The sequence below is a fragment of the Ruditapes philippinarum genome, unplaced genomic scaffold, assembly GCF_026571515.1.
Source record: "Ruditapes philippinarum isolate M1 unplaced genomic scaffold, ASM2657151v2 ctg544_1_1_1_1, whole genome shotgun sequence".
Taxonomy (NCBI): domain Eukaryota; kingdom Metazoa; phylum Mollusca; class Bivalvia; order Venerida; family Veneridae; genus Ruditapes; species Ruditapes philippinarum.
The window spans coordinates 178,768-204,370 of record NW_026855242.1 but is presented as its reverse complement, the minus strand read 5'-3'; the positions used below and the strand labels follow the sequence as shown (position 1 = coordinate 204,370).

The window sequence follows — 25,603 nt, the reverse complement described above, 5'->3', positions numbered from 1 at the left end:
ATTAAATAAGAACTCCCTTCGAGCTATATTAAAAATCCAGATGTAAACATCAGCAGTTATGTACGAATAAATACGACTATTGTTCAACAAATGTATTAATACACAGACAATGAAGAGCAACGGTTTCACAAATGAAAAAGGTGAATCTATACATACCTTTAAAATATGAAAAAAACATTTCATTTCTATTTACCGTGCATTTATCTTTTTTTGAAGAATTCGTACCGAGTATTTTCGTACTATATATTTATACTAATTCCTTGTCTTTTCGCCATATTTGTACAAGACACTTTCTTTTATTATCTGGTTATTTTATATTATTTTAATTGAAGGCTGGTCACTAAGAAATTATTTTATTCTACACTTATTTTGCCTTTGAGTGATAGGCCCTTATTGTGACAACTCAAGATAATACAATCAGTTGGCCAATCAAGCTTTAACAACATACTGATAGGTCATGTGATTCATTTTATACTGATTAATTCCTTTAAAGTACCCTATTAAAAAACGTAGCTGAAAAGTCTAGGGCCAAAACAACTAGGAGGTGAAGAAACAAACTCTGAAAGGTCCAGGACTGATGGAATGTCCTGTCACCTTGCCTCTATACAGAAAAGGTGTCATGTTTATCAGTTTAAACTGGTACGGTCAGTTTTTAGCTAAAAAACGGTTAGAAAATTCAATAATCGGTAACCGAGGTTACTGGTCAGTATTTGACTAAGGGCCGGAAAAGTTTTAAGTTGATTCGTTATACGGTATGACCCTAGCGGAAAATAGTTACTCCATATTCAGTTATGTGATGTAATCTTTTTAAGTACAACAAAATATGAAAAAAGGCATATATTGTCATAAAGATTAGGCAGGCAGGCAAGCAGGCAGGGTCGGTTAAATGTTAACTCCATTATGACGTCGCTGTTTAAATGGTTAGCATTTTTTCTAACCGTGACACCCCTACTTTACCAGTGTTTTTTTTCTTTATATAACTACTACCCTAAAACGGTACTGTTCCCAATAGAAAATAGACATTAAAATTCCCAATTTCCAATGTTTAAATTCCCAAAATGGCTGTTCAAAATTTCCACAAGGCCAAGTGATTTCTCTGAAATCATTTAAATCCAACATATTCATATAAATCACCACTCAATAGTTCTATCTGGACAGTGGAAGCTGTTAGCTATCTTTATTCATGATGACTAATCTTATTTGTAGCTGAAAAAATGCATAAAAAATTCCCAATTTAAGTCAAAATAACGCATTTTTTCCCAATCAGTCTGGTACCGGCACCATTCCCAAAGTAGAGAAAAAAAACGCTGTATACAGTATCCAAATAATGTCAAAGTCTTCATCTGGGTGCTGGCATGCTTGCCTGTCTACATACTATAGCTCAGGGGACGGCCATGGCGTGATGTTCGGGAGAGGAGGGTCAATTACAATATCCTAGCATCTACACATGTGAGTTCAAGTCTGTGAATATTAAGGGACTGGAGCAGGTCGTTGTGCTAGAGGTCTGACAGTTACCTTGCAAGACCCAATAAGCTGCTCTCTTTTGGACATTTGTGTAAAAACTTTGATCTGTTTGCCTTTTTGTGCTGGGAAACCATGCTTCAGAACCATAATTATTCAAGCTGGGGTCTGACTATATTAAATGTCTGTATCGTGAACCCTATCATATGAGATGAACTTATTGTTACACCCATACATGTAGTTTATCCGTAGCAAGTGGTAGACTGCTCTTTCGAAATTGACCCTAATCAGGTAATCTTACTAACCACTTCAATAGAATCAAGGGTGGCTATACATGTAGTGTGACAAGTAGGAAAGAAGTTTTACTAGGCATTATTGAGCATTGTTATCAAGTTATTTGTGATTTTGTACAAAAACGGTATAAACCTGTGATTAATGCATCATAAAGTAAGGCTGCATAGGTTAAAGATCCTGTATGTTATAATAGAGGTTGTATACCAAAAGTAAGTGAAATTTTATAGATGTATAAAATTATGCTTATAAAACAATTTTCAAACATAAAAGAATATATGTAAAATATGTGTAGCAAATATTTGTGCACATTATATGTAATCTTTAAAATACATGCATTCATTTCTTACTGAAAAATATGACTTAGACTTTATAGAAAATAAATTTATAAATAATGCTTTTTGAAACTTAAAATATTGATAAATCTAAATTTGAGCATCATATTTATGATACAAATTCATAAAAAAATTGAATTACAGGATCTTTAAGGGACTGAAGTATTTCTATAACACTAGGTGTAAAATGTTAACCTCGCTCCATTTTGATTAATACTAGAAAGTGCTTAAGACTTAAGTGACCAGAAATGTAAGTTTACTGTATTTTTGTTATTTAATCTTTAAGTTTCTGCAAAGAAAGTCTAGCAATTGAGTTTCCCTTTTGGCTTACTTATTGCATGTCATTGTGCATCCCTTGTCAGCTATTTAGTAGATATATTCCTGCCATAGTATTTGGCAGAGCTAACTGATTGAAGAGTATTATTTCGGAATATGATGTTAATTAGAGGAATTAAAATTGATGTCCTATTTGAATTAAGAAAATTCTAGGATGTGATTATTTTGAAGGGTCATTGATTATCTTAGCGTGTTGATTGAAAGGTATTTAATTTAGAAGTGTCGTCTGCAGAGATAGACTTGGAAGTACATTGTGGGTAATTTGTTTAAGGTCAGGAACAACAGTGTTCAAGGACAGATCCTAGTGGTATACAACATACATGTACCTGTTACTATACATGTAGGTTAATGTTCTGGTATCATAGTTAATGAATTTGTATCTCTAGGTGTCAAATGTTTTCATTTTTTTAATCATTATTGACTGGAGAGCTTTTGCATTTTATTCTCAAAATAGAAGGAGAAAAATACCTTTGTCGGGTTTCCTTTAGCACTTTTAATTTAAACAAGAAGTGATTGTTTCTGGTGGCAGGAATATTGATTCTGATAGCAGGAGAATTGTTCTAGGTTTGTTAGATTGTATTAGATGATAAACTGTAAGGAAGCCATAATAATGTGAAACACAGTAATGGACAGCGGAAACCTGAAAAATATTTGTGGTTCTGCCAGCCTGTACCACCATGCAGTACATGTATTAACACATTTTTCTTACCAAATTAGAATCTCTATTTGTCCAGTAAGTACGTATATTGGAGGCCAGTAAATGGCAGTATTGGTGAGTCCAGTAAGTATTTTGGAAAGTGATTCTAACTACTAGTATTAGGTCCCATGTCACAAATGAAATAAGATATATATTTCTGAATTTTCTCATATTTATTATTTAAAGATTGGATGTAAGTTATAGATACAAATATCCTCGATACAAGTCATGTAAATAAGATCAAAAACCCATTCTGATAACATTTTCTTGACTCAATTAGTGAGTATTATGAACATTAATAAGTTGACTTTCTCTTAAATTGATATATCCCGTAAGTCTTGTTACGTTTTGCAATATTTTTCAGGTACACATACATATAAATTAAGTAGGTGGCTTTAGTGATTGAATGTTGTGAGAACTATAAATATAACATTGTGCCGGTAATTTGAAATAATACTTCTTTGATAATTCAAGACTTCAATGCATTTATTTCATTTATCAAGAAATAGCGTAAATACATGTACCTGTTGATGTCAGTATAACATTATATTTGTATACCCTTATATTAACACTTGGTCTGTTTGTGCCAACAGATTCTACCCATGCAACCAGTGCAGACCAAGATCAACCAGCATAGATCTCTGCCAACTGGTCATGGTCTGCACTGTTTGCTATTCACTCAATTTTTTATTTAGAAATTTTCCCTAAAAATGGTAAATGGTATTGTCCAGATAGAAAGATGGACAAGTTCATTTATTTGGGTTAAAGTATTTGATTTATAAAAGAAATAATGTCTTAAAAAATGAGACTTAAAACTAAACAAACAAAAAATTTAAAGGAAGAAAATTGGTTAAAATTGTTACAATATTTGTAGAAAATCTTTATGTGACACTAACTACGCATTTATAGATCATTACTTAATGACAGGAGATTTTAACACACTGTTGATAAGATTGTTGATAAGGAGAGATAATGAGAAGTATTGAATAAGTTTCAAGCAGAAAACCTCTACTTTAATTGCTTGTTTTGTACAAAATTCTTATTCTGTCGGACAACATTGGAATCTTTGAAAAGTTGGGAATAAATTTTTGTAGTGATTATCTAAGGTTTACAATTCTTTATGTAAATGTGTACCATAAAATATTTTATTCGATTTTGTGAAAGTGGTTTTTGTGTTCAATAACGGTAGTGTGAGAGGAAAATGTAATTTACAGTGCAAATTTGGACATAAATTTTCTTTTAAACTTTGGCAGTTTAAATGGTTTGAAAGTGGTTTATGTGGTCTGGTAAATTTTTAAATCATTATTATGCGGGAAACTTATAAACATCATGGCTTATCCTGCATTTTTCAGTAAAGTTTAAGATGTTTTTAAGACACAGGTTTTCACTTGATTTCTTTAAGACATTCACTTGATTTCTTGAAGACATTCAATATTTTCTTGATTTAATTCAAGATTTTAGTTTGCTATCAATCAAATTTATAATTCTGTCGGATTATTAATATTTTTAATTATTTTGATTTTAACATTAAAGAATAATCATTATTATATTTTTTTTCAAATTCTTTGCTATTTTTATTATCAAATTTCTGAAGGATCTTAAGTTTAAATAAGGATGTCACAATTTGTTTTTAAGTTAACAAAAGATTGTTGAAACTCTGGTGTGTTTAGTGTATTAATTGATTTTATTATAGATTCACTTTAACAGCGCAAAAAAAAAGAAAGAAAAAAAAATCATATTAATTCTTAAAAATCCTCATAAAAATGTTAATGATTTCACTTAAGCAATTCTATACTTAATTAGCATTGTCAGTGCGTATTTCTATTTTAGATTAGGGATACAAGTACATGTAAATATTTCAATAACATCATCATATAGGTAATATTACAGCCAATAAACTTAACAAGTTTCGATATGAATTTAATAAGTTTTACCAAACTTCCTTTGTAATGTCAATAACAAAAGCGTAATGTCAACACTTAGCCAAAAGCTGTATTGTAAATAAATAATGAAAATATTCAATATACAAATAGAAAACTTGCCTTTGAATGTGGAAAGTTGAAAAGGTTCAGCGTGGTATGTTGATTATTAAAGCCAGAGGGAGGTTATAAATAATAGATTATTTCATTGGAATTGTGTTTTCTAAAAGAAGTCAAAGATCTCTGGAGATTATTGATAAATTTTCTTGATTGAAATACAACAGTCTTATAGTTGGATGTGAAACTTGTGTGAAAGAAGGATCTATTTTAAACTGTTAAAAACATTTCAATAAGGATTTAATTTTAAATCATGGATTCTCAATCATCAGACACAGGTACTACTTTCATTTATTTACTTTTATTTATTTCACACATTATAAATTGTAAACAATGTACATGTACTTCAGATTTTCAATTGCACCATGTGATAATCCAATATTGTTCTAATTTTATCCAATCTTATCAATTTAGCCTTGTTTGGACCAGTGTTTTGTCCAAGAAATGATATTGTACTCCATCTACATGTAACCTTGTTTTCATTTTCTGAGTCGAAAAAATCTATATCAAGTCCATATTGTACTTAACAATTTTTAGTTCTGTCAAAATTTTTATAAAAAAGTGGGCCAATATAGGAACTTACAGAGCTCTGTGTCCTTGTGTGATAGAATTCAGTATTGTACTCAACAATGTACATTGTATAAAAACATTTTTTAAGACAATATAGCTTAAATTATAAAGTTAATTTGGCCTTGTTTTTGTGAAGATATATATAATTAAAAGTCAGCAGTATTGAAATATTAAATTTTAGCAGATAGCAGTCTAGGACTGGGTATTCAGGATTTCTAAGACTATATTCAGGTGGCAAAGGTCTAGCTGTAATTATATCTGCTAGCTTTTAAAGAGCTAATCAGCAGGAATAATGGTTTTGTCCTGAGACAGTAATGTTTAATTGATCACAATTACATTGTAAATAAGGGGCAAAGAAATGTTGCTCTTTTAATCCTTGATCTGCCAAATGTTTTAAATGGAACTTGTCCATACACCTTCCATGTGTGTGTTTGTGGTAGTTTTCACTCCAGATCACGACAGTAAGCCACATTGAATTCACCAGAGCACAGTTCAACCACCGCATTGTTCCTGGGCCGGCTGTCAAGCAGTTTACCAGTACTAGTTGCCTTCACTTTCACAAGGAACTGAAACTTCTGTACCTGCCATAGCAGAGGTGCTATTATGACCGAAGAAAGGATTTCATGATCAATCACAACAAAAGTGACCTGCGCCGTCAGGGAATCGAACCCGGGTCAACCGATTCACAGTCCAATGCTCAACCTATTGAGCTAAACAGACGGCTTTGGAAATTGTCTATTATATCAAGATGAAAATTTATAGTTAGTCAGCCCTTTACAGTATAGATCCTGAAGTGTTCTAAAGGCAAAGGCTTATCAATTTTTGGTCGCAGCAGTGTATACTTGATTTAGAGGTGTGAATTATTTAAGAGACTTCATTTTAGTAGGAAGCTATAATTATAAGCTTATAGACACATATTGGAATCCATGCCTGGAACGAACCAGCACTGAGCAATAAATGTAAAAATTCTTGAGACACTTTTGAATCTCTTATTTGATAGTTGAAAATGTTGTACATGTTCACAGGCATTTTGATTAGTATCTAAATTTAACTATAAAAGATCATAAATGCACACAAAAGACACAATAAATTTTTAAGATAATTAATGAGTGTAGATAAGTGCAAGTAAATATGATATTAGCTTTGTCTGAAGAATGCAGAGACAAAATGTCTATGTCTCTTTATAATTATATTTAGCTTGAAAGCTGAACACAATACTCTGTATACAGGTAAACATGAATAATAATATCAATAACATGTCAGTGTCATTCTTTCTTGGACTGATCAATAGTGCACCGCAAGTCATCAAAAAAGAAACTATATCTTATAAGTGCAGGTATAAGTGCTTTGACTGAATTTCGTTCTTATTCATATTCAGACAGACCTCATGTAATAGCTATAAGTTTTGAAATAAAAATAATGTCATTATAATTTCAGAATGAATCTGTGTTCTGTACTCTGTTACAAGTGAGGTCGTCACTGATTTGAAAAAGCTTTTATTCTTTAAATATATCTAATAACAACGCAAATAATAAGAAAGCATACGCAAGGTCTCACTCAATGGAGAATCATTTATCGAGATGAAGAGATAAGCTATATACGGCAATAATTGATCGACGCTTGTCAATATCGTGTCTAGTTATTAAAACCATGAGCGATCACTTTATCTGTTTAATTTGATCATTTTAAGGTGTGAATTGATAATCTTATATGACCCAGTACCTACACAATCAATTTATTGAATTATTGATCACTTCAAATGTAATTAATAATCTAGTTACGTCAATATTTTCTTAAGTTAAGTCTTCAAACGTCATTTTTCTCACAAATTATGTTGCTGTATTATATATACAGGGATTGTCTGTGCTCTAAAATGACCGTAATTTATTTCTCTAATTAAAGTACAATTAAAATGTAAGATTGATTTGAAGGTTACTGATCTTTTTAAAAATATTTTCATGGCATTTATCAATATATTTATGAATTTTCTGTTAAAACTTAGACTCTATTTTATGTCATAAATTGACATGACTTAATTTGGATAATCAAATTGTTTATTCTTGCTATACTGTAGAGGAGGACTGTGACATTGATTTTCCACTAAACATTCAAATTAGGCTGTAAGTAATAGTGAATAATTGACTTTTGCGAGTAGTTATCAAGACACCTTTTTTGTTGGTACAACTCATGTAGGCCTATAACATTGAACACATACTGGTTCTTCTAACATTTCACCAGAAAACTTGTACTTTTTCCTGAAATTACGTTACCAAGAATTCGAGATTTGTGCCAAAACAGATACATTACATTTACAATTGCTTTCAGAGGCTAGATAAAAATAATTAGCATAAATATACACGATTTAGAAATTTATTATCATTCTTTCAACAATATTATACTAAGCATCAGTATATATTACAAAATATTATGCATCAACATGCATTTTTAAAAAAAAAATCTACGTCTTAGAATACCTTGTAAACTTAAGCTGATGAAAATGTTACTTATTAATCAGACTTGTTTATTCCAAAAACATTATTTACTTATAAAAGCATTTTAGGTCACTAAAAAATACTGATGTTCCATACTTATCTATTGACACAAAGTAGCACGGATTTACTTAACAATATAAATTTATTTCACTAAGTGGAAACGAATATTAAATCATAGTAACGTATCTGTTTCAGCGTTCTTCTATGAACAAAATTATGAAAAACCATAAACACGTAGATATGTATTCATAATGTGTTTTTTAACAACTGACCAAAAAATAATAAGTCTGAACCAGTAGTTTTAACATTGAACAATACACACAATATCATTTACAGTTTTTGTTAGGTTTTATTGTTTTATGTGTAGCTTCATACAATCAAATAACAACTTTTAAGACAGAATGAACTTAACAAGAATATAAAGACACTCATCTATTAGAATATGTAACAGCTAAATTAATGTGAGTGTTTCATAGTGCAAGTTGGCATTCTGTATTTCTTTCGCCTTCTTTTGGTTTATCTGCTGTTAAATTGTCGTTATTTATTTCAATATACCTTTTCTCTATATACTGACACAATCTCGATCCTTGCTTTTGTCATACTCGATGATATGAGTAAGCCTACATGTATATGCTTATCTACATTTAACAAAATTATTATGCCAGAAACAATAGTACCGCTTTAAGAAAGCCAACTTAGTAATTATCAATCCATATAATTATATGTGCCGCACCAAGATTTTGAGCTTTGTCCAATTAGTCCATCCCAACCATAGACAGAAAATCGTGATACAACCCTGATTAAAATTTAGAATCCAACGGGCATTCATTTAAAAGTACTTAAATATGTTTTATTAAATTACAGTGCTGTTATATATTGCTTAACCATATATTACTTATTCAAACCAAAGTTTTGTTGAAGATTTAATAATATATATTAAACAATGCTCAAACCTCTTTCTAAACAGATACGTTACTATGATAAACAGATACGTTACCAGAAGTTATACAGTCCTCTACATTCTATAATTATTACAAATTTTGCAAACCAAAAATAGATCAACATATATTTATTCCAGGAAATAAAACAGTAAATCTTTATATGTTTCTATCCTGTTTTTCAACATTTTATTTTCTAGGAAACTTTACTAATCCTTGAATTTCAAATTTCTGATTCACGTTTTCAGGTTTCCAATAAAATCGAGATCAAAACATTATTTATCGGCTACACGTACGTTATGCTGTTATTTTTTACATGAAACCATTTTAAGACTGAGCAAAAGCGACAGTTATGATTCAAACAGTAAATATTGGTAAAGTATCTGTTGGTAACGTATCTGTTGGTCAAAAAACTAAAATATATCAGATATACACATATGTTTGCCAAATATATTAAAATATTCAGTATTGTAAAGCATATATTTGAATAATGCATAAATGCGATCCTACTTTTAAGTGCTGATAACTGTAAATGTTTCTCAGTGGGATATCATGGTAATGTATCTGTATAATCCAAATTGCCTCAGCATTGCAAAGACATTGTGGTTCTAGCACGTATATTGTAGTCAATTTTTGTTTTGAATAATGAAATGTCATAAAACTTGAGTTAAATAGTAAACTATTAATACGTTACAAGTTCATTTTACTCTTACTCAGGTTTACCTGAAGTGTGGTAACATATCTGTTCAATATATGAGGGACATGCATTTCAGCTTGTAACTTTTTTCCAAATTCACTGTGGAAAACAATAAAAATTGCTCACTTAGACATTTAAACTAAAACTTAGTACTTAAGAGGTTTTTCTTTAACACATGTTTCAGGTGAAACGATGTAAAACCAACAGTAACATGGGCACCAAGCCTGGGGACATTACATAATGGGTTATACAACACCTTTGCATGATAATATTTTCGTATAAATCCAACAGACTAGATAATTAATTTGAATGTTTTACATACATGACCATGTAATGAAGCAATAAAATGCTCAAAAAGTATTTTGCAACTGCAGTGCAACAAAATATACCCGAGGGACAGAATATTTTCTAATTTGCACGTTTAGTGGAGAATCAATGGTGAGTGCCTTAGTGGTGACTGTGTCATCCTGTTAAGCCAGGGTCCCTGAGGGACTTTATGGTCCTGTCATAATTCCTAATGTCACAACATAGTGCAGGTTAATTAAGAGGGTATCATATTATTACTTAAGTTGTTCAAGCTCAAACAACTTACATGTATTTAAATCTAACAAAATTGATTAAAGCTTAAACTGGCATAATAACAGGAAGGGTGTTTTTTTAATGAAACAAAATATTATTTAATGATAAATGTTAAATTCAGTTCCCATCATTTAAAAATATCAATAAATTAATGATTGAAACTGGAGGGGGGGATATGTCCGTGGCTTAGTGGTTATGGAAATGATTTCAAATCACTTGCCTTTCTGCACTGCAGGTTTGAGCTGTGCAAGCATCTTAAGAATCTTCCATGTGAGAAAGCTATCCAGCTAGCCTGCAGTGGTTCTTCTCGGGTGCCCATTTGTTCCTGAAATAACACACAGAGGGTCACCTGAGAGCTTCCTCCGCCAGTATTTAAAAGATGAAAAGTTGCCATATGACCTATACTGTTTTGGTGCTACGTAAAACCAAATCAAGAAAGAAAAAAGAACCTTGTGGAGATGAATATTAAGTTAATAATGACTTGTTTGTTTCACAGTTTGATTTGCAAAAATAACTTGTAATAATTGTACCGCATGCTTTCAAAATCAAAATAATACTGCAATTATAATTAAAGAATTTTTACAAAACATCTTTGCAATCTCATTCACCAGATGGTACTTTTTTTTTTTTAACAAGAATGAAGCGATAAGAAGCAGTCATGTGCTTATGACCGCAAAGTCTCTGGTGTGTAGCTTAAAAATCTAAGCTTTCGCCTCTTAAATCAGAGCTTAGTGACCTCGGTATTTGATATTTTTGTTCTGATCTGTTGAGAATCTGTTAAATATTATTTAAAAAAGCATACATATAAATGATTATCCTATGGTTTAATAAGCCATGTTGATTTCACATCTATGAAATATTTAGGGACTTTTTTTTTTATTTGTAATCAAAGATTAAATCTTTAATTAGGTAAACATGCCTAGTTCCGACTTATTATTATTGTTATTTCCAAGGCTTAAGTTATTAATCTGATTTTAAATTTGGTTGACCTTTGAACTCTGTCACAGTCTTAACTCTTTGGCTTACAAATATCTATGTAGCTTTTTGGGGTTTGAAAATTTAAATCTTTGATTAGAGAGATATTGTTTGTTACATATTGACTAAGATTTCAACTTGTGTATCATATTTCAGTCTCAAATGGTTGTGAAATACATTGTACCATTGTTTTCCAAATAATGTGGATGGTTTTGTGTGAATAATAATAGAATAATGTGTTAAAAATACTGCTTAAATTACGTATGATTTGGACAGATTATATGATAGACTGGTGAGATAATAGGCTGAAGAAAGAGGAGAAGACATAGTCGAGTTGGTTTTTACTTCAGTTCAGAAGCTTGTCAATCAACAAATCAAATATTGTTTGAATTTAAATTACTGGGTGTTACATTAACAAGTTCTTTATCAAATTGAAGATTTCATTTGAACTTCATTGTTATTTTGGACTTAAACACTGTATAAAAATAGGATGTGATTTTCTGCTTGTTTTCTTATGTCAGAACATTTCCAAAATAGGAGATTTACGATGGGTGAGTTATTTTTAATAAAATATTTTATATCTTAGAAGGTTTTCATGAAATATATGTATAGGTATTTTGAATGGAGGCTTAACATATTGTAATATTTCTGTAAATGGCATTACCGCGTCATAACAGTGATTTTTTCCCTATTTTTTTTACAGCCGAATAATGACTGTTTCCTGTAGTCCAAAATGGATATATTTTCCCCTAAAAATGCTATTATTCGACTGAAATGCCCTGTGCACATTCTTTGCCAGAACTATGACTTAACAGCAGCTGACTTATATCAGCTAGTTGATATATTTAATTGACAGAAAGCTGCCCCTTAAGAATCCCTGTGCAATATTAAATTGAACTGAATTTGAAAATTTTATAAAATGTGTGGGTAAATTCCATTTATTATCATTGTTGTTTGAATTTGATTTCAGGTTTTCCCCCTTTTCTGATTTATCGTGCTGAATTGAAAATCGCAATATCGATCTTTCATTGATATTCAACATTGGTACAGTTTTGATTCATGATACAATTTAAAACCTATTTCTTCATGTCTTGTGAAAATATCACTCTACTTTATGTTCAGAGAAAAAGTCACTTTTCTCCCTTTTTTGCCTAATTTAATTTTCAGGGGCGTTTGTAAGATATGATAACAAGAAAACATACTTACCTTTGATATTCTGTGCTTTGTGATATTCAGCTTTTGATATAATAGATACATTGAATATTTCGTCAATGACAGCTCTACTTAACTGTTAATAGACGTTTCATATTCAAAGCCAGTAAAGAAAAATTTAAAAACTTAATTAAGGATATTGTGTTACAAAGGTTTTGATCTCTCAGTTTGTTATGTTTGTATTTCGATAAAGTTTTATTATACATTGTATATCTTCAGACAGTGTGTGCATGCTGCATAAAAACCCTTTTAGAAAACATAATTTTGTTCAGTTCTTTACAGTAATTCTGAAGATTTTATGATACTCATCCATAATTATTAGTATATCAGGGAATTTGTTTTTCGTTAATTACTGTTTAGTATGAAAATGCTGTGCTTTAAGTTACTAGTTGCTCAATTCAGAATGTGCTATTTACCGTACATGAACATTTTAGGTGATTTCTTTTGTTAACAAATTATTTAAAGATAAATACTTTCATAATGGCCCATTATTACCATCATTAAACATAATCTCAAAGGTGGCACCTTTTGGTTTCCTTACATTTACATATTTTTGTCCAAAATTTGGATGTGGCGCCAACTATAATATACAACATATAATTGGCATTATAATAATACTGGATATTACATGCTTAAGGTCAAGGACAAACTTTATGAAAGAGCTCTGTCCAGCTAAATACATTTTTCTGTGCAAATGTGTCAAAATTGAAAGTTGAAGTTTCTGAGCTGGTCACAAAATTTAAAAAAAGAACAATTTTTATATGTAGATGTTTAAGGTAGGGAAAAGAAACAAAATTTTACAAGCACAGGGTCACTATTTTCCTTTTTAAGCTGATAGGCATGGTTGTGCAATTAGTGCATGACGCATCATCCTGCAATCATGTGTCCTTATTAAATTCCTGCTTTTTGTCTTACACTACTTAATCACATTTTTATGTGGGTGAAAGACTTCCTTTTAGTACCTTTTTGGACCAAGAGACAATACTTGGAGGTTTAGGTCTTTATGAAAATGCATGAAAAAATGTTGCTCCTCTAAGAATATCAACCAAGGTCCTTTCTTTATCACCTACTGTTTTATATTCCCTGTTGAAAGATTATAAGGTTGATAAATTATTCATGTACGATAGGAATGATTTTCTGCTGAATTGTTGGATTGTTTATTATTGTTATTGTTAATGTCTTATAGTGATATCTTCATTGCTACTTTAATCTTGATTGACTTTTGAACAGCATGTCTTGCAGTGTTTTCAATGAATAATTGAACTGTGAGAGCTTTGAACATGATTACTTGTTTACCTGCTTGTAAAGACACTTTTCCTTTTCTAATGGAACTTTAATGAGAAGAAAACAAAAATGTGGGTACAAAATGTTGATTTATATACATGAATTGTGGATTAATTGATTTTATAAAAAAAATGTGAAGAGTCTCCTCCATTTCTGCTTCAATTAAGTTATACAGAAAAGAACTTTAAAGTTTTAATAAAACAATTATTTTGGAGTGAGATAATATATGTATAGTTTGATTTTTACGACAGGCTATCAAATAGTAAAACATAGGTCATTAATAAATATACTGAAACCTGACATGCTTTGTTTCACAACCTTTTGTCACAGGATGAGTAACATGTGCAGCCTGACTGGGATTCGAACCCAGGACCCATCAGAATACTGTTCCACAACTCTACCGACTGAGGTATCCGGTTACTTACATGTCATCTCCCCTAAATAGTGAACAGTTTTGAACTGTGACACTTTATTCTTTCTATTTTATTAATATTGATGAAATTAAAACAATAAACTTTCAGACCCACTGTATAAAAATTGGTTTTCTGAAAATCATTGGCTTCTGGGTGATGGTTTTAAGTGGTGTCCCTAGAAAATCAAAGTAAAACCCCATAACTTGATACAAACCATTAAAGAACATATTTATACTACTGAATAAGTAAAGATATTGAATACTTCTTAAGTAGTTTTAATGCAAGTATGAAATATGACATAGGTACTCATGAAAATACTAAAGCCTGGAATGTTTGAAAGTACCATAACTAATCCAAAAACTGTTCAAATACTGTGCACATGGAAGACTTGGCAACTTTTTGAAGATAAAACTTTTAAACTGCTTGGTAATTTGGAGAATGAATGATACATGTATGGAATTTAATAGAAAAGTAGCTATAAAGTCTGAAGAAAAGCATGTAAGTTGAAATGAAACATATTGAAATATCCTTCAGAAATGCAAGGAGAGTTTATAACTTATTAACTCTATGAACTGTCAGTGACCATAATGTTAATCCCAAACTGTCAAAATGCAAATGTGAAATGCATATGACGGTGTCAATTATTTTAATTTTGTTACGCGTGGTATAAAAATGACTGTAGTACTGTGGTACCATATACAGTACATTGAGTACTTATACAAAAAACGGGGCATAGTTTGTATTAATGATAAGCTTGCTATTCCCCGTTTGACATGATAAACTGTTGATGACCATTAGTTTAAACACAGTAGAAATAAATCTTTCAATATTAAGAACATAAAATATTTTAAAGTGGTTTATGGTATCATGATAAATCAAGTTTGTACATACTTCAAGAATATACACCCTGATTAAACATATCTGATTATTACTGTACTTAAAATCGTTTTATTTATGTAGACTGCATTGGGCAGGCATCGGTACAAATATACAAAAAAAATATACATATACATGTATAATATGTGTAGGTTTTATAATTATACATGTACAATACTTTATAGACTAAGATTTATTTATCAGATGATCAGTACTGTCTTGTACATGTATATTCAAAATATTTTTTTTTTGTAATTGAGTTTCTTTCTTTTCAGAATTGAAACTTAAACTGTTTACTCACTTTCATACATTTTGTAAAAATTAATTTTATTGCTCTTAGTTGGTCTTAATAGATTTAATGGTTTAATTTAGCTTTGTTAAATTGGGAGTAAGTTGATGGAATAATTGCTTGCTATAGATTTCTGGATAGTTTTGAATGATAAAAATGTAACTATATTATATACTTAAAGGTTTTAAACATGAACAATTAAGAATCAAGTCATGAGCATTATTCTTTATGCCATCTTCCTATTTGGTAAATTGATTCTGCTAATTTGTCTTGAAAAATTTATATTATTTTGGGATAAAAATATTGAATGATTTACTTTTGAGGACGTTCTGGTTTAGACTGTATGTTGATTATTGATTTTCCATTTCTTTAATCTGATAATCAAGATTAATTACATTGATTAGCTTCAGTGATTCACACTGACTGTTTCTCTCTAAACATAACAACGCTGGTGGTACATGTACAGTGAAAAGCCATTGACAGTGATATATGATATAACTCACTGTAGACATGTTTATCTTTACCTGCTATAAATAAATCTTTGTTAGATCTTGTTATCATGATTATGACAGTAAATAGTTGAGATATTCAAGGTCATCATTCTTTGGCTAGCCAATAACATAAGAAAGTAACCCATCTAAATAATCTTTTATAAAATATCCGATGCTTAATAACACGAATTACCAAATATTTGTATTTTATACATTGATACCTAGGTTATACAACATGTAATATATAAGACTCAACCAGAAACAAAACTAAAGTAGGTAATCAAGTTATAGAAATTTATTTAGAATATAAAGAATATTTAGTGTATTTATTTTTCTTGATATTATTTGTGCCCTCGGCTTGAATATAGTGAAAATTTGGTTCTTATAAATAAAAAGAAACATCCTGTTATACGATTATGAAGTCTTTATAGTCAGATTTATGACCTTTTATGGCATCACTGCACTGTTTATTTAAATACATGTCATGGGTACATTTTTATTTTTTTTGTTTTTATATAATTTTGTTTCTAATATTAGACTTAAAACTCACAGTGGTAGCACTACTATAAGATGTGCTCTGTAGCACTTCAATCACATTACTGTTTACTAATTTATATATATTATTTAATACTGAATATTTCTAGGTGGTGCCAAGAAGTTTTTATATACAGGACCAAAGAAAGGCAATGATGATGTTGAGGATGATCTACCATGGAACTTTAATGCCAAGAAACAAAGTAATCCAGGTATTGGCCTTTATATACTATATATCTATAACAAATCAGTAAGTCATGAGCAGAAAAATCACATGAAAAATTGGGATGCCATGGTCAGGATTCAAACCATATGGGTCTCTGGATTGCCAATCCGGTATGCTTAATTGGGAAAAAAAACAAAAAAACCCAAAAAACTATAGCCTGCTCACAAAGCTCATTGGTCATGGAGAGATGGACTCTTTGATGCAACACATATTTTTCAGTTATGTGGTTGAAGTCCATACAGTCCCACTGCTGATCTTTTTTTCCTCTTAAAATGTTTTTGTTATCATATTCTAACAACATGCCAAGTTTAAAGAAATTCTATTGAACAGTTTTAATTTTGCCTACATGTCTATATGAAAACTCCAGAAAATGATCTTAAGTAATATTTTAGTCCTTAAAGCTACATTAAATAAATATGTAAAAATATTTTTGCCGTCGGCCTAAAAAACCAAGCATTCTATAATTTCATTAACGTTTTTGACAGTATCGTTGTAAATCTTATCAAATATTGTTCATAAATTAGGGTTTTAAATTGAAAACCCCACGGTAACACTAAAGTTCGTATACGAATTTTAACATGCAAATGAAGACTATAATCAGCTCGTGTATGCGCTACGTCACGGTGTTAAAGTTGCTACCCGGAACACAGCAAATATAAGATCTTCTTTTACCGTTAAAGCTTACGGTGCACTAGGCCTGGGGTTCAGAAAAAATAATCATCTCATAAAAAAGATAACATTTGTATGAAAATATCCGTTACAATGCGGAAATATACCGTTAAATTAGGACTGTTACTTCGAGTCATGTTTGTTGATTTAACATTGATGTACGGATGATCTGAAGGCGGAGTTTCTTATGCAAACAGAAACTGTACTTCTGAATTCGCCACAATGAGGTTGCAGATTTGTATGCTCATTAAACTCATTTTGGTTGTCAGGACACCGAAATAAGATCTGGAGTCGATATTAAACCCAATTTATTAATGAAATGTCGCTATTTCTTTTTTTATGAAATTTAATAAATGTAACTTTAAGGGCCTTTCTCTTCTGAATTCATATGATGGACATGCTGTTCTTTAAATTTTGACTATCCCATTATCAGTTTTATGGGTATTTCAAGGTAAATTTGGAAACTGGTTAGTGAACCATGTAAGGTCATGTCACAGTGTTGATGTGCATACTGACCTGGCTGTATTCTGGTGACATGCTTTACAGCTATGGTTTCAGCATTGCAAGTATTTAATAAATAGAATGTTATATTGATACTTATACATATATATTTACATAGGTAATCAGGCAGAAGAATGAATGTTATATTGATACTTATACATATATATTAACATAGGTAATCAGGCAGAAGAATGAATGTTATATTGATACTTATACATATATATTAACATAGGTTATCAGGCAGAATGAATGTTCTATTGATACCTATACATATATATTTACATAGGTAATCAGGCAGAAGAATGAATGTTATATTGATACTTATACATATATATTAACATAGGTAATCAGGCAGAAGAATGAATGTTATATTGATACTTATACATATATATTAACATAGGTTATCAGGCAGAATGAATGTTATATTGATACTTATACATATATATTAACATAGGTAATCAGGCAGAATGAATGTTATATTGATACTTATACATATATATTAACATAGGTAATCAGGCAGAATGAATGTTATGTTGATACTTATACATATATATTTACATAGGCAATCAGGCAGAAGAATGAATGTTATATTGATACTTATACATATATATTTACATAGGTAATCAGGCAGAAGAATGAATGTTATATTGATACTTATACATATATATTTACATAGGTAATCAGGCAGAATGAATGTTATATTGATACTTATACGTATATATTTACATAGGTAATCAGGCAGAAGAATGAATGTTAAATTGATACTTATACATATATATTAACATAGGTTATCAGGCAGAATGAATGTTCTATTGATACTTATACATATATATTTACATAGGTTATCAGGCAGAATGAATGTTATATTGATACTTATACATATATATTAACATAGGCAATCAGGCAGAAGAATGAATGTTATATTGATACTTATACATATATATTTACATAGGTAATCAGGCAGAAGAATGAATGTTATATTGATACTTATACATATATATTAACATAGGCAATCAGGCAGAATGAATGTTATATTGATACTTATACATATATATTTACATAGGCAATCAGGCAGAAGAATGAATGTTATATTGATACTTATACATATATATTTACATAGGTAATCAGGCAGAATGAATGTTATATTGATACTTATACATATATATTTACATAGGTAATCAGGCAGGTTCCAAGTTCGAGCTGGACAATGTCTGGAGTATACAACGTAATGTGAATATCTCTGGTGGTGTAAAACCACCCAAGGCAGACAACAGCCTTCATTTTAACACCAGTAAAAGCTATTATTCTAGACATGGTGGTGGACAGAAAGGTAACATTTGTAATTTCTTACATTAAGAATTAGCTCCAATGAATATTTCTTATAAAGTTGGAGTACTTACAGTTTTACAGTACTATTTGCAGAATTTACTTCCTTGGCAAATAGAAAACAAGTTTGTAAATAATTCATCAAGCAAGATCAAAGTATCATCAATTTTCCTTGTTTACTATGCCCATAAATGTTTGTTGGTTGCTTGATAGACTTACAAAATTTAAGACTTATTATGACATAGATATAAAATATTGTCATTTTAGCTTTGTTAATGTTTGTTTACTTGTTAACCTGTGAGAATCAATTTACTATACATGTATTTAAAGAGTGTGTAATCTTACACTAAACTAAACAAATTTTCTTTTTATTACATGCAAAGAAACGTTTTAAAAGGACATTTAACCTAATACTGAATGAAAAGCGCGCCAAATAATAATACAACGTGATGTCATTTACGACGTCACGTCATTAAGTTGGTACCCAGTACTGTGCACGCTGGTATTTCACTGAAACAACGTAAGGGGCTTAAATTCAAAACAGTGAAATTATCAAAGTGGTAATTTCACTGTTTCAAACAGTGAAATTACCAATTTTATATCACTGATATATTTCTATAAACCACCGAAAAGCATGTAATAAAAATGATTACTGTCATATGTGACCTGATGTGAACAATTGAACAATTGTATGTTTAAGATGACTTTGGTGCTGCATTTGGAGGGTCTTCAACTGCTAGAAATGACAACTCTGGAAACACAAACAATACAGGTTTGCTTCGATTTTTTTATCTGTGTAAAATCTTAGATTAACAGGCAGACTTCCCCCCTGTCTGTCAAGCTTTCTTACACTTTAGAGTCGCCTATCATGACTGAAATACTGTTGGGAAAAGGCGTAAAATCAAACAAACAAACAAACACTTTAGAGCGTTTTATGTAACTGTGTATGGTCATTTGGACTGTCATCACACTAATGAAGTAATTTTTAGCACTAATGTAAAGAAATTATCATATAACACAGTAGTTCTAATACTGAAATGACTTCTTTTGTGGCCAGTTGTTGTGGAACTGCGTGGTCAGTGTCAATATATTTGAACCATATATGATATCTTATTAGAGTAGTTGTTAATTCTGTAATAAAAAGAAACAATCGGCTACCCTAAGTAAGGTCAGTTGTTTCTTCCACATTAGCTTCTAATGGCACTTATCCCACTATCAATGTATTGTCGTGCAATATGGCCTTTAAAGGTTAAGTTTGAAAAAATACATATACTTTGAATATATGAAAGGAGTAATTTTGTTACATGATAATTTTAGTATAAAAATGTACCAGTTGTACATGTATACAACTGTACATACATGTATGTACATATGTAATATGTATCTTTAGGCTTGCTGTTAGTAATTTACCACAATGAAACTACAGATAATATACAGAAATTATCTATTCCAAAGGATTTCACTAATATTTATCGATGTATGTTTAACACGTCTGTCTGTTATCTGTGGAGTTTGTCTATGCTCTTTTAATATATGTTATACAACATAAAATTTGAAAGAAGTCATTTTCATGTTTGTTTTTGTTTTGTCAAAACTGTGCTGTATGTGGAATGTTTGTTAACACGTTTATATTATTTTTAGTTTATCTCCACAGCTCCAGGAGGTAAAACATGGGGTATGGGTAACCAGACTGAGCGTAGACCATTTAGCTATGCCTATGGCAATGACTTGCCAAGTCCATCAGACAAACCTATTTCACCAAGAAACATTTCAAATTCTAGTGCTGGAATTTATCCACAAACCGGTGGAAGCCATTTTGGTTCACAGACAGGAAGTGGAATGACTTCTGGGAATTTAAATTCATTAAGGGGAGGTAACTTTAACAAACAAGGAAGTGGGAACTTTTTCAGCAATGAAAACACAGACAGACTAGTATCATCAAGTAATAACAACTCTGTTTTCAGTAAATCTCTCATGTCATCCTCTCCATCTGGTGCAAGTAATTCATATAACCCCACACAAAGGAACAGTCTATTCAGTTCATCTGCACAGAAAAACCAGTCACAAAATGGTTTGTTTAACGGTAATAACCGGCCTTCTTTTGAAGGCGGAGCTACAGGGAGACAGAATAAGTCATTCTGGTAAAGATGGAGAGACATTTGTGATATAAATAGTGCTTTCATCAAGTTGCATTTAATATTTCACTTTTCTACAACATGTGAATATTTTGTTTAAGATTGCAATAGTTATTTTAGATTACTGTTGAAACAAGATTTAAAGGCATGATGTTATCTGCTTGTGGAATTATTATTGGCCTATGCCAGTTACTTCTATAGGCAAAGTCATTGACTTTGTAGAAGAAATGTATTTGTTTAGCGGAATATATCTGTGTAATGAGTGAGATATAGGAAATATTCTCACATGCATGCCAAATATACATTGTGTATTCCTCATTTGTGATCAAAGGAGGAAAGAGACAAGTGAATTTGGAATGTGTTTTATATGTTTGTTTTTGCAGTTAACTAATATTTATATATATATTATGAATAAGATAGAAATGAAAAAATCCACAAAATTAAGTTTTTAGATATAACAAGAAAATTATGGTTATTTTTATATTCATGAATACACCATAGAAGACGAATACCATTAATTATGAAGAATAGTGGCCTGTGTTTGTTACTTTGCTAAACTGTCAAACTTGGGCAAAATAAATTTAAAAAAAAAAACACCGCAAAGAAACAACAGCAACAGCATCCAATAGAAAATATGTCACCAAAGGCTACCGTTCAGATTTTGCTTATCAGAAATTTTGCAAAAGTATTTGGTTTGAGAGTTGTCATGTGAACAAGTCTATTTTTGCATTTTTTCTAAGAATAGTCAGCATTTTTTGTCACAAAATTTAAAAGTCCATTTCATTAGCATGGTATGAAAATTGTCAAAACAGAACAGAAGTATGTTAATATTAAACCATTATTTGTCAACACAACTCTCCACATATTTAATTATATGACTGGTATTTGATGTACCATCTAGCCATCTACAGTATTTGATATGTTTGTCATACATCTTATATAGTATTATGATTATAATATGATAGATATATTAATTCAAAATGTAGAACAAATTAACATTTTATTAGACAGTAGCTGTTTTCATTTTTTTTACAACAATTTGAACTGATAATTAAATAAAGAAAGTGACATTGATTTTATGCACTATTTAATGTATAAGTTAGGGTAAGCTGTACAGTTTAAGACTGGACAATTAAATGCACTGAAGTACAGTTTATGTGTATGACAGTGAAAGAGGTTTATCTTTGAAGTGAGTGATCTTGCCGGGCTGTCAGCCATATTTGCTACAGATATATATCTTTTTAAAGCAAATTCTGTGATTGTTTGTCCATATATATTACTGCATCTATTTATTTATGTATATTATTAGGGGATTAGGTTTATTATTGTATGAGTTTAATATTGTATGACTAAGCAGACAAAACCTGTATAAAGGGAAATAACCAAGTAAAATATGTACAGTTTAATGTGCATTTGTTATGCCCCATTTATTGTTGAAAAAAAAAACCCAACCAAAAGCCATGATTTGGAGGCTATCATTGCTTCTAAATCAGACTTTTACCTGTAGTTCTTTTTGTAAAGCAAGTGAAATTTTACATCTTTTCATTAGAGTAGATTTTCTTTACCCCTATTGTGGTTCTAAATTGTTTATATATGTAAACATGCACTTCTAGGTATTGATAATAAATATAAATATATCAAATGTAGTATTCAAAGGGAGGCAACTCTTTATCTCTCTTATTTTGTTTTTTATAAAAGCAAAAGTTTGCTTTAATTCATAGTCTTTGTTACCCTTATAATTATATGAAATTTATATGTGATATATTCATTTTTGTTTTGTCCAGTTTACATTTTCATTTATTTTTTATGTTAGTGCAATGGCTGATCTGCTTCTGTGATATTAGTCAGTTAATAAATTTTTTTTAAAAGAGTACATAATTTCTTCAGTTCAATATATATATGACAGGGTGGGTGGTCACATGACATTTGTATAGGGTAACATTAGGTCACCACTAATGGCCATGCCCTTGCTGCAAGGTATTTGCTATTTTTTGTTATATCTTTCAATATTTGAAAAAGTAGACATATACCATGTTCCAGGTACATAATTGCTGATTCAAATGGTACATCACTTTCCATTGTTGTTCTGTTACTTACCCCGTTATGTTTGCAGAAATTTTGCTATACTGCAAGATTTCAATGAAAGTATGCAGTAACATTGTGTCATGAATTTCTGCAAGCTTTTCGGGAAAAGTAAAAGAGTTGTACTGGAAAAAATAGGTACCGTTGAAATTGACATTTATTTGCCTTTAACATGTTATAAATGTATGGTTAATATTCAAATATTGAAAGATATTTAAAACCTTTTGAGTCATGGGTACGGCCATAGCTTTGACCCAATTAATGTTAACATAAACAAATATCACATCATCACCCACCCATTATCAATATGAAAAATCATTCAAAGTAACCAGTACTTGTACATCTTTATATTGTATTTTTGATATATTTCTAAATCCAAGTGAAGTCAGTGTAGAATAGGATTTTACAAATTTGTGCGTTTTTGACATTCTGTATTGGATAATATAAGTGAAAGAGATTGATTTCTTGCAAAAGAACAGAATTTTCTGTCCATAAACCTAATTAATTTATACAGATCATAACTCTTGCCTGTAAAAACTGAATTGTTTAAGAAATACAAATAAAACTGTTTATTTCCCTTCCTTTCCTATTGACTTTGTTTCATGTTTTAAAATTTTGATTATACATGTGTTTGTTTGTTAAGTTCATTATATTATACAATGTAAAACTACATGAAAAACTGTTCACATTATTGTATTGTGTGAAATATAGAATCAAACTTTGTACTGTAACACGGATAGTCATATACCCCAACAGGGCAGTATTACCTAACAAGTATTTCTGTATTATATACTATATACTATACTGTTGTTTTTTGTCTGACTTTCTCACATTTACCAAGGATTGATCATATACAAAGTAATAATTTCATAAAAGACTCGGAAACAGATTCTTTATGGAAGGAACATTAGTCCATAAACTTATACAGTGTATTGCAATTTTGTTTACCATGCATTGGGTGCAAAATTACATTAATGTTCATAGATTGTTTTTTTTGCTTCAACTTTTTAATTTTTGCTGTCTCGGTTGATCTTTTTTAAGGTTCCCATTTGAGTAACTTTCTTCTCTTGAAGAGTGTAGGAATTATCTTGCTAGGTTATCAAGTATCTACTGTATGCAGGGTGGCAGCCTTTGATTATAATAATACTGGGGAGTCATTATGTCTACCTCCACCACAAAAGCTAAATTCTGACCATAGCATTGTTGATGGTTGATATGCTAAATGGAGTTAAAATATAAAGAAAAAATTAAAATGGTTTTAAAATTTATATTGATATTATACCATTTTGTGATATTTTTCTTGTCTTTTATATTTCAAAACCGCCATAAAGGTATACCAGATATCATTAACTTTCTTGTATAAAGCTATGTATACTTTTAGTACGCGAACATGGCATAGCTGTGATTTATTTTTATGCCCCCACAATGTGGGAGCATATAGCGTTGCACTTGTCCGTCCGTCCGTCCGTCAGTCCGTCCGTCAGTCCGTCCGACCGTACGTCCCGAAATCTTGTGAACGCAACTCCTCTTAAACCCGATGGCAGATTTTGCTTAAACTTACAGGGATGAACAACCTTAATGTGTAGATGGTAGTAAAGGAAGGAATTTTCGCTGCGACCAAATTTAACAGAATTATGGCCCTTTGTTGATTTATTCACTAGATACTTGTAGAAATTTTGTGAACGCAACTCCTCTTAAACCAGATGGCAGATTTTGCTTAAACTTACAGGGATGAACAACCCTTAATGTGTAGATGGTAGTAAAGGAAATAATTTTTGCTGCGACCAAATTTAAAAGAATAATGGCCCTTTGTTGATATTTTTTCACTATATACTATGTAGAAATTTTGTGAACGCAACTCCTCTTAAACCGGATGGCAGATTTTGCTTAAACTTACAGGGATGAACAACCTTAAGGTGTAGATGGTAGTAAAGGAAGGAATTTTCGCTGCGACCAAATTTTACAGAATTATGGCCCTTTGTTGATTTTTCACTATATACTATGTAGAAATTTTGTGAATGCAACTCCTCTTAAACCAGATGGCAGATTTTGCTTAAACTTCCAGGGATTAACAACCTTAAGGTGTAGATGGTAGTAAAGGAAGGAATTTTTGCTGCGACCAAAATTTAACAGAATTATGGCCCTTTGTTGATTTTTT

The 25,603-nt window shown here is 30.6% G+C and overlaps 1 protein-coding gene across 3 annotated transcripts; it reads left to right on the top strand.

Annotated features, from left to right (window-relative positions):
* The first annotated feature begins 9 nt into the window (after nucleotides 1-9).
* On the top strand, nucleotides 10-21,926 carry LOC132742587 (uncharacterized). 3 transcript variants are annotated; one of them, XM_060731036.1, is made up of 6 exons: nucleotides 4,104-4,406; nucleotides 5,154-5,434; nucleotides 16,617-16,718; nucleotides 19,077-19,232; nucleotides 19,929-20,000; nucleotides 20,883-21,926. In XM_060731036.1, exons 2-6 carry the CDS (start codon nucleotides 5,410-5,412, stop codon nucleotides 21,371-21,373), a joined length of 846 nt encoding a protein of 281 aa, XP_060587019.1. In that variant the 5' UTR covers nucleotides 4,104-4,406; nucleotides 5,154-5,409; the 3' UTR covers nucleotides 21,374-21,926. The 3 variants fall into 3 exon arrangements, with proteins under 3 accessions (XP_060587018.1, XP_060587019.1, XP_060587017.1); XM_060731035.1 differs by lacking the exons at nucleotides 4,104-4,406; nucleotides 5,154-5,434 and adding an exon at nucleotides 10-140; XM_060731034.1 differs by lacking the exons at nucleotides 4,104-4,406; nucleotides 5,154-5,434 and adding an exon at nucleotides 11,657-11,958.
* The last annotated feature ends 3,677 nt before the right edge of the window (nucleotides 21,927-25,603 follow it).

What these genes read in the sequence shown, in the direction of transcription:
- LOC132742587 (XM_060731034.1), top strand. Translation starts at nt 11,922, where the DNA reads ATGTCAGAACATTTCCAAAATAGGAGATTTACGATGG. An exon ending in ACATGGTGGTGGACAGAAAG is followed by an intron (nt 19,233 to 19,928) that starts GTAACATTTGTA and finishes TGTATGTTTAAG; the next exon opens with ATGACTTTGGTGCTGCATTT. An exon ending in TGGAAACACAAACAATACAG is followed by an intron (nt 20,001 to 20,882) that starts GTTTGCTTCGAT and finishes TTATCTCCACAG; the next exon opens with CTCCAGGAGGTAAAACATGG.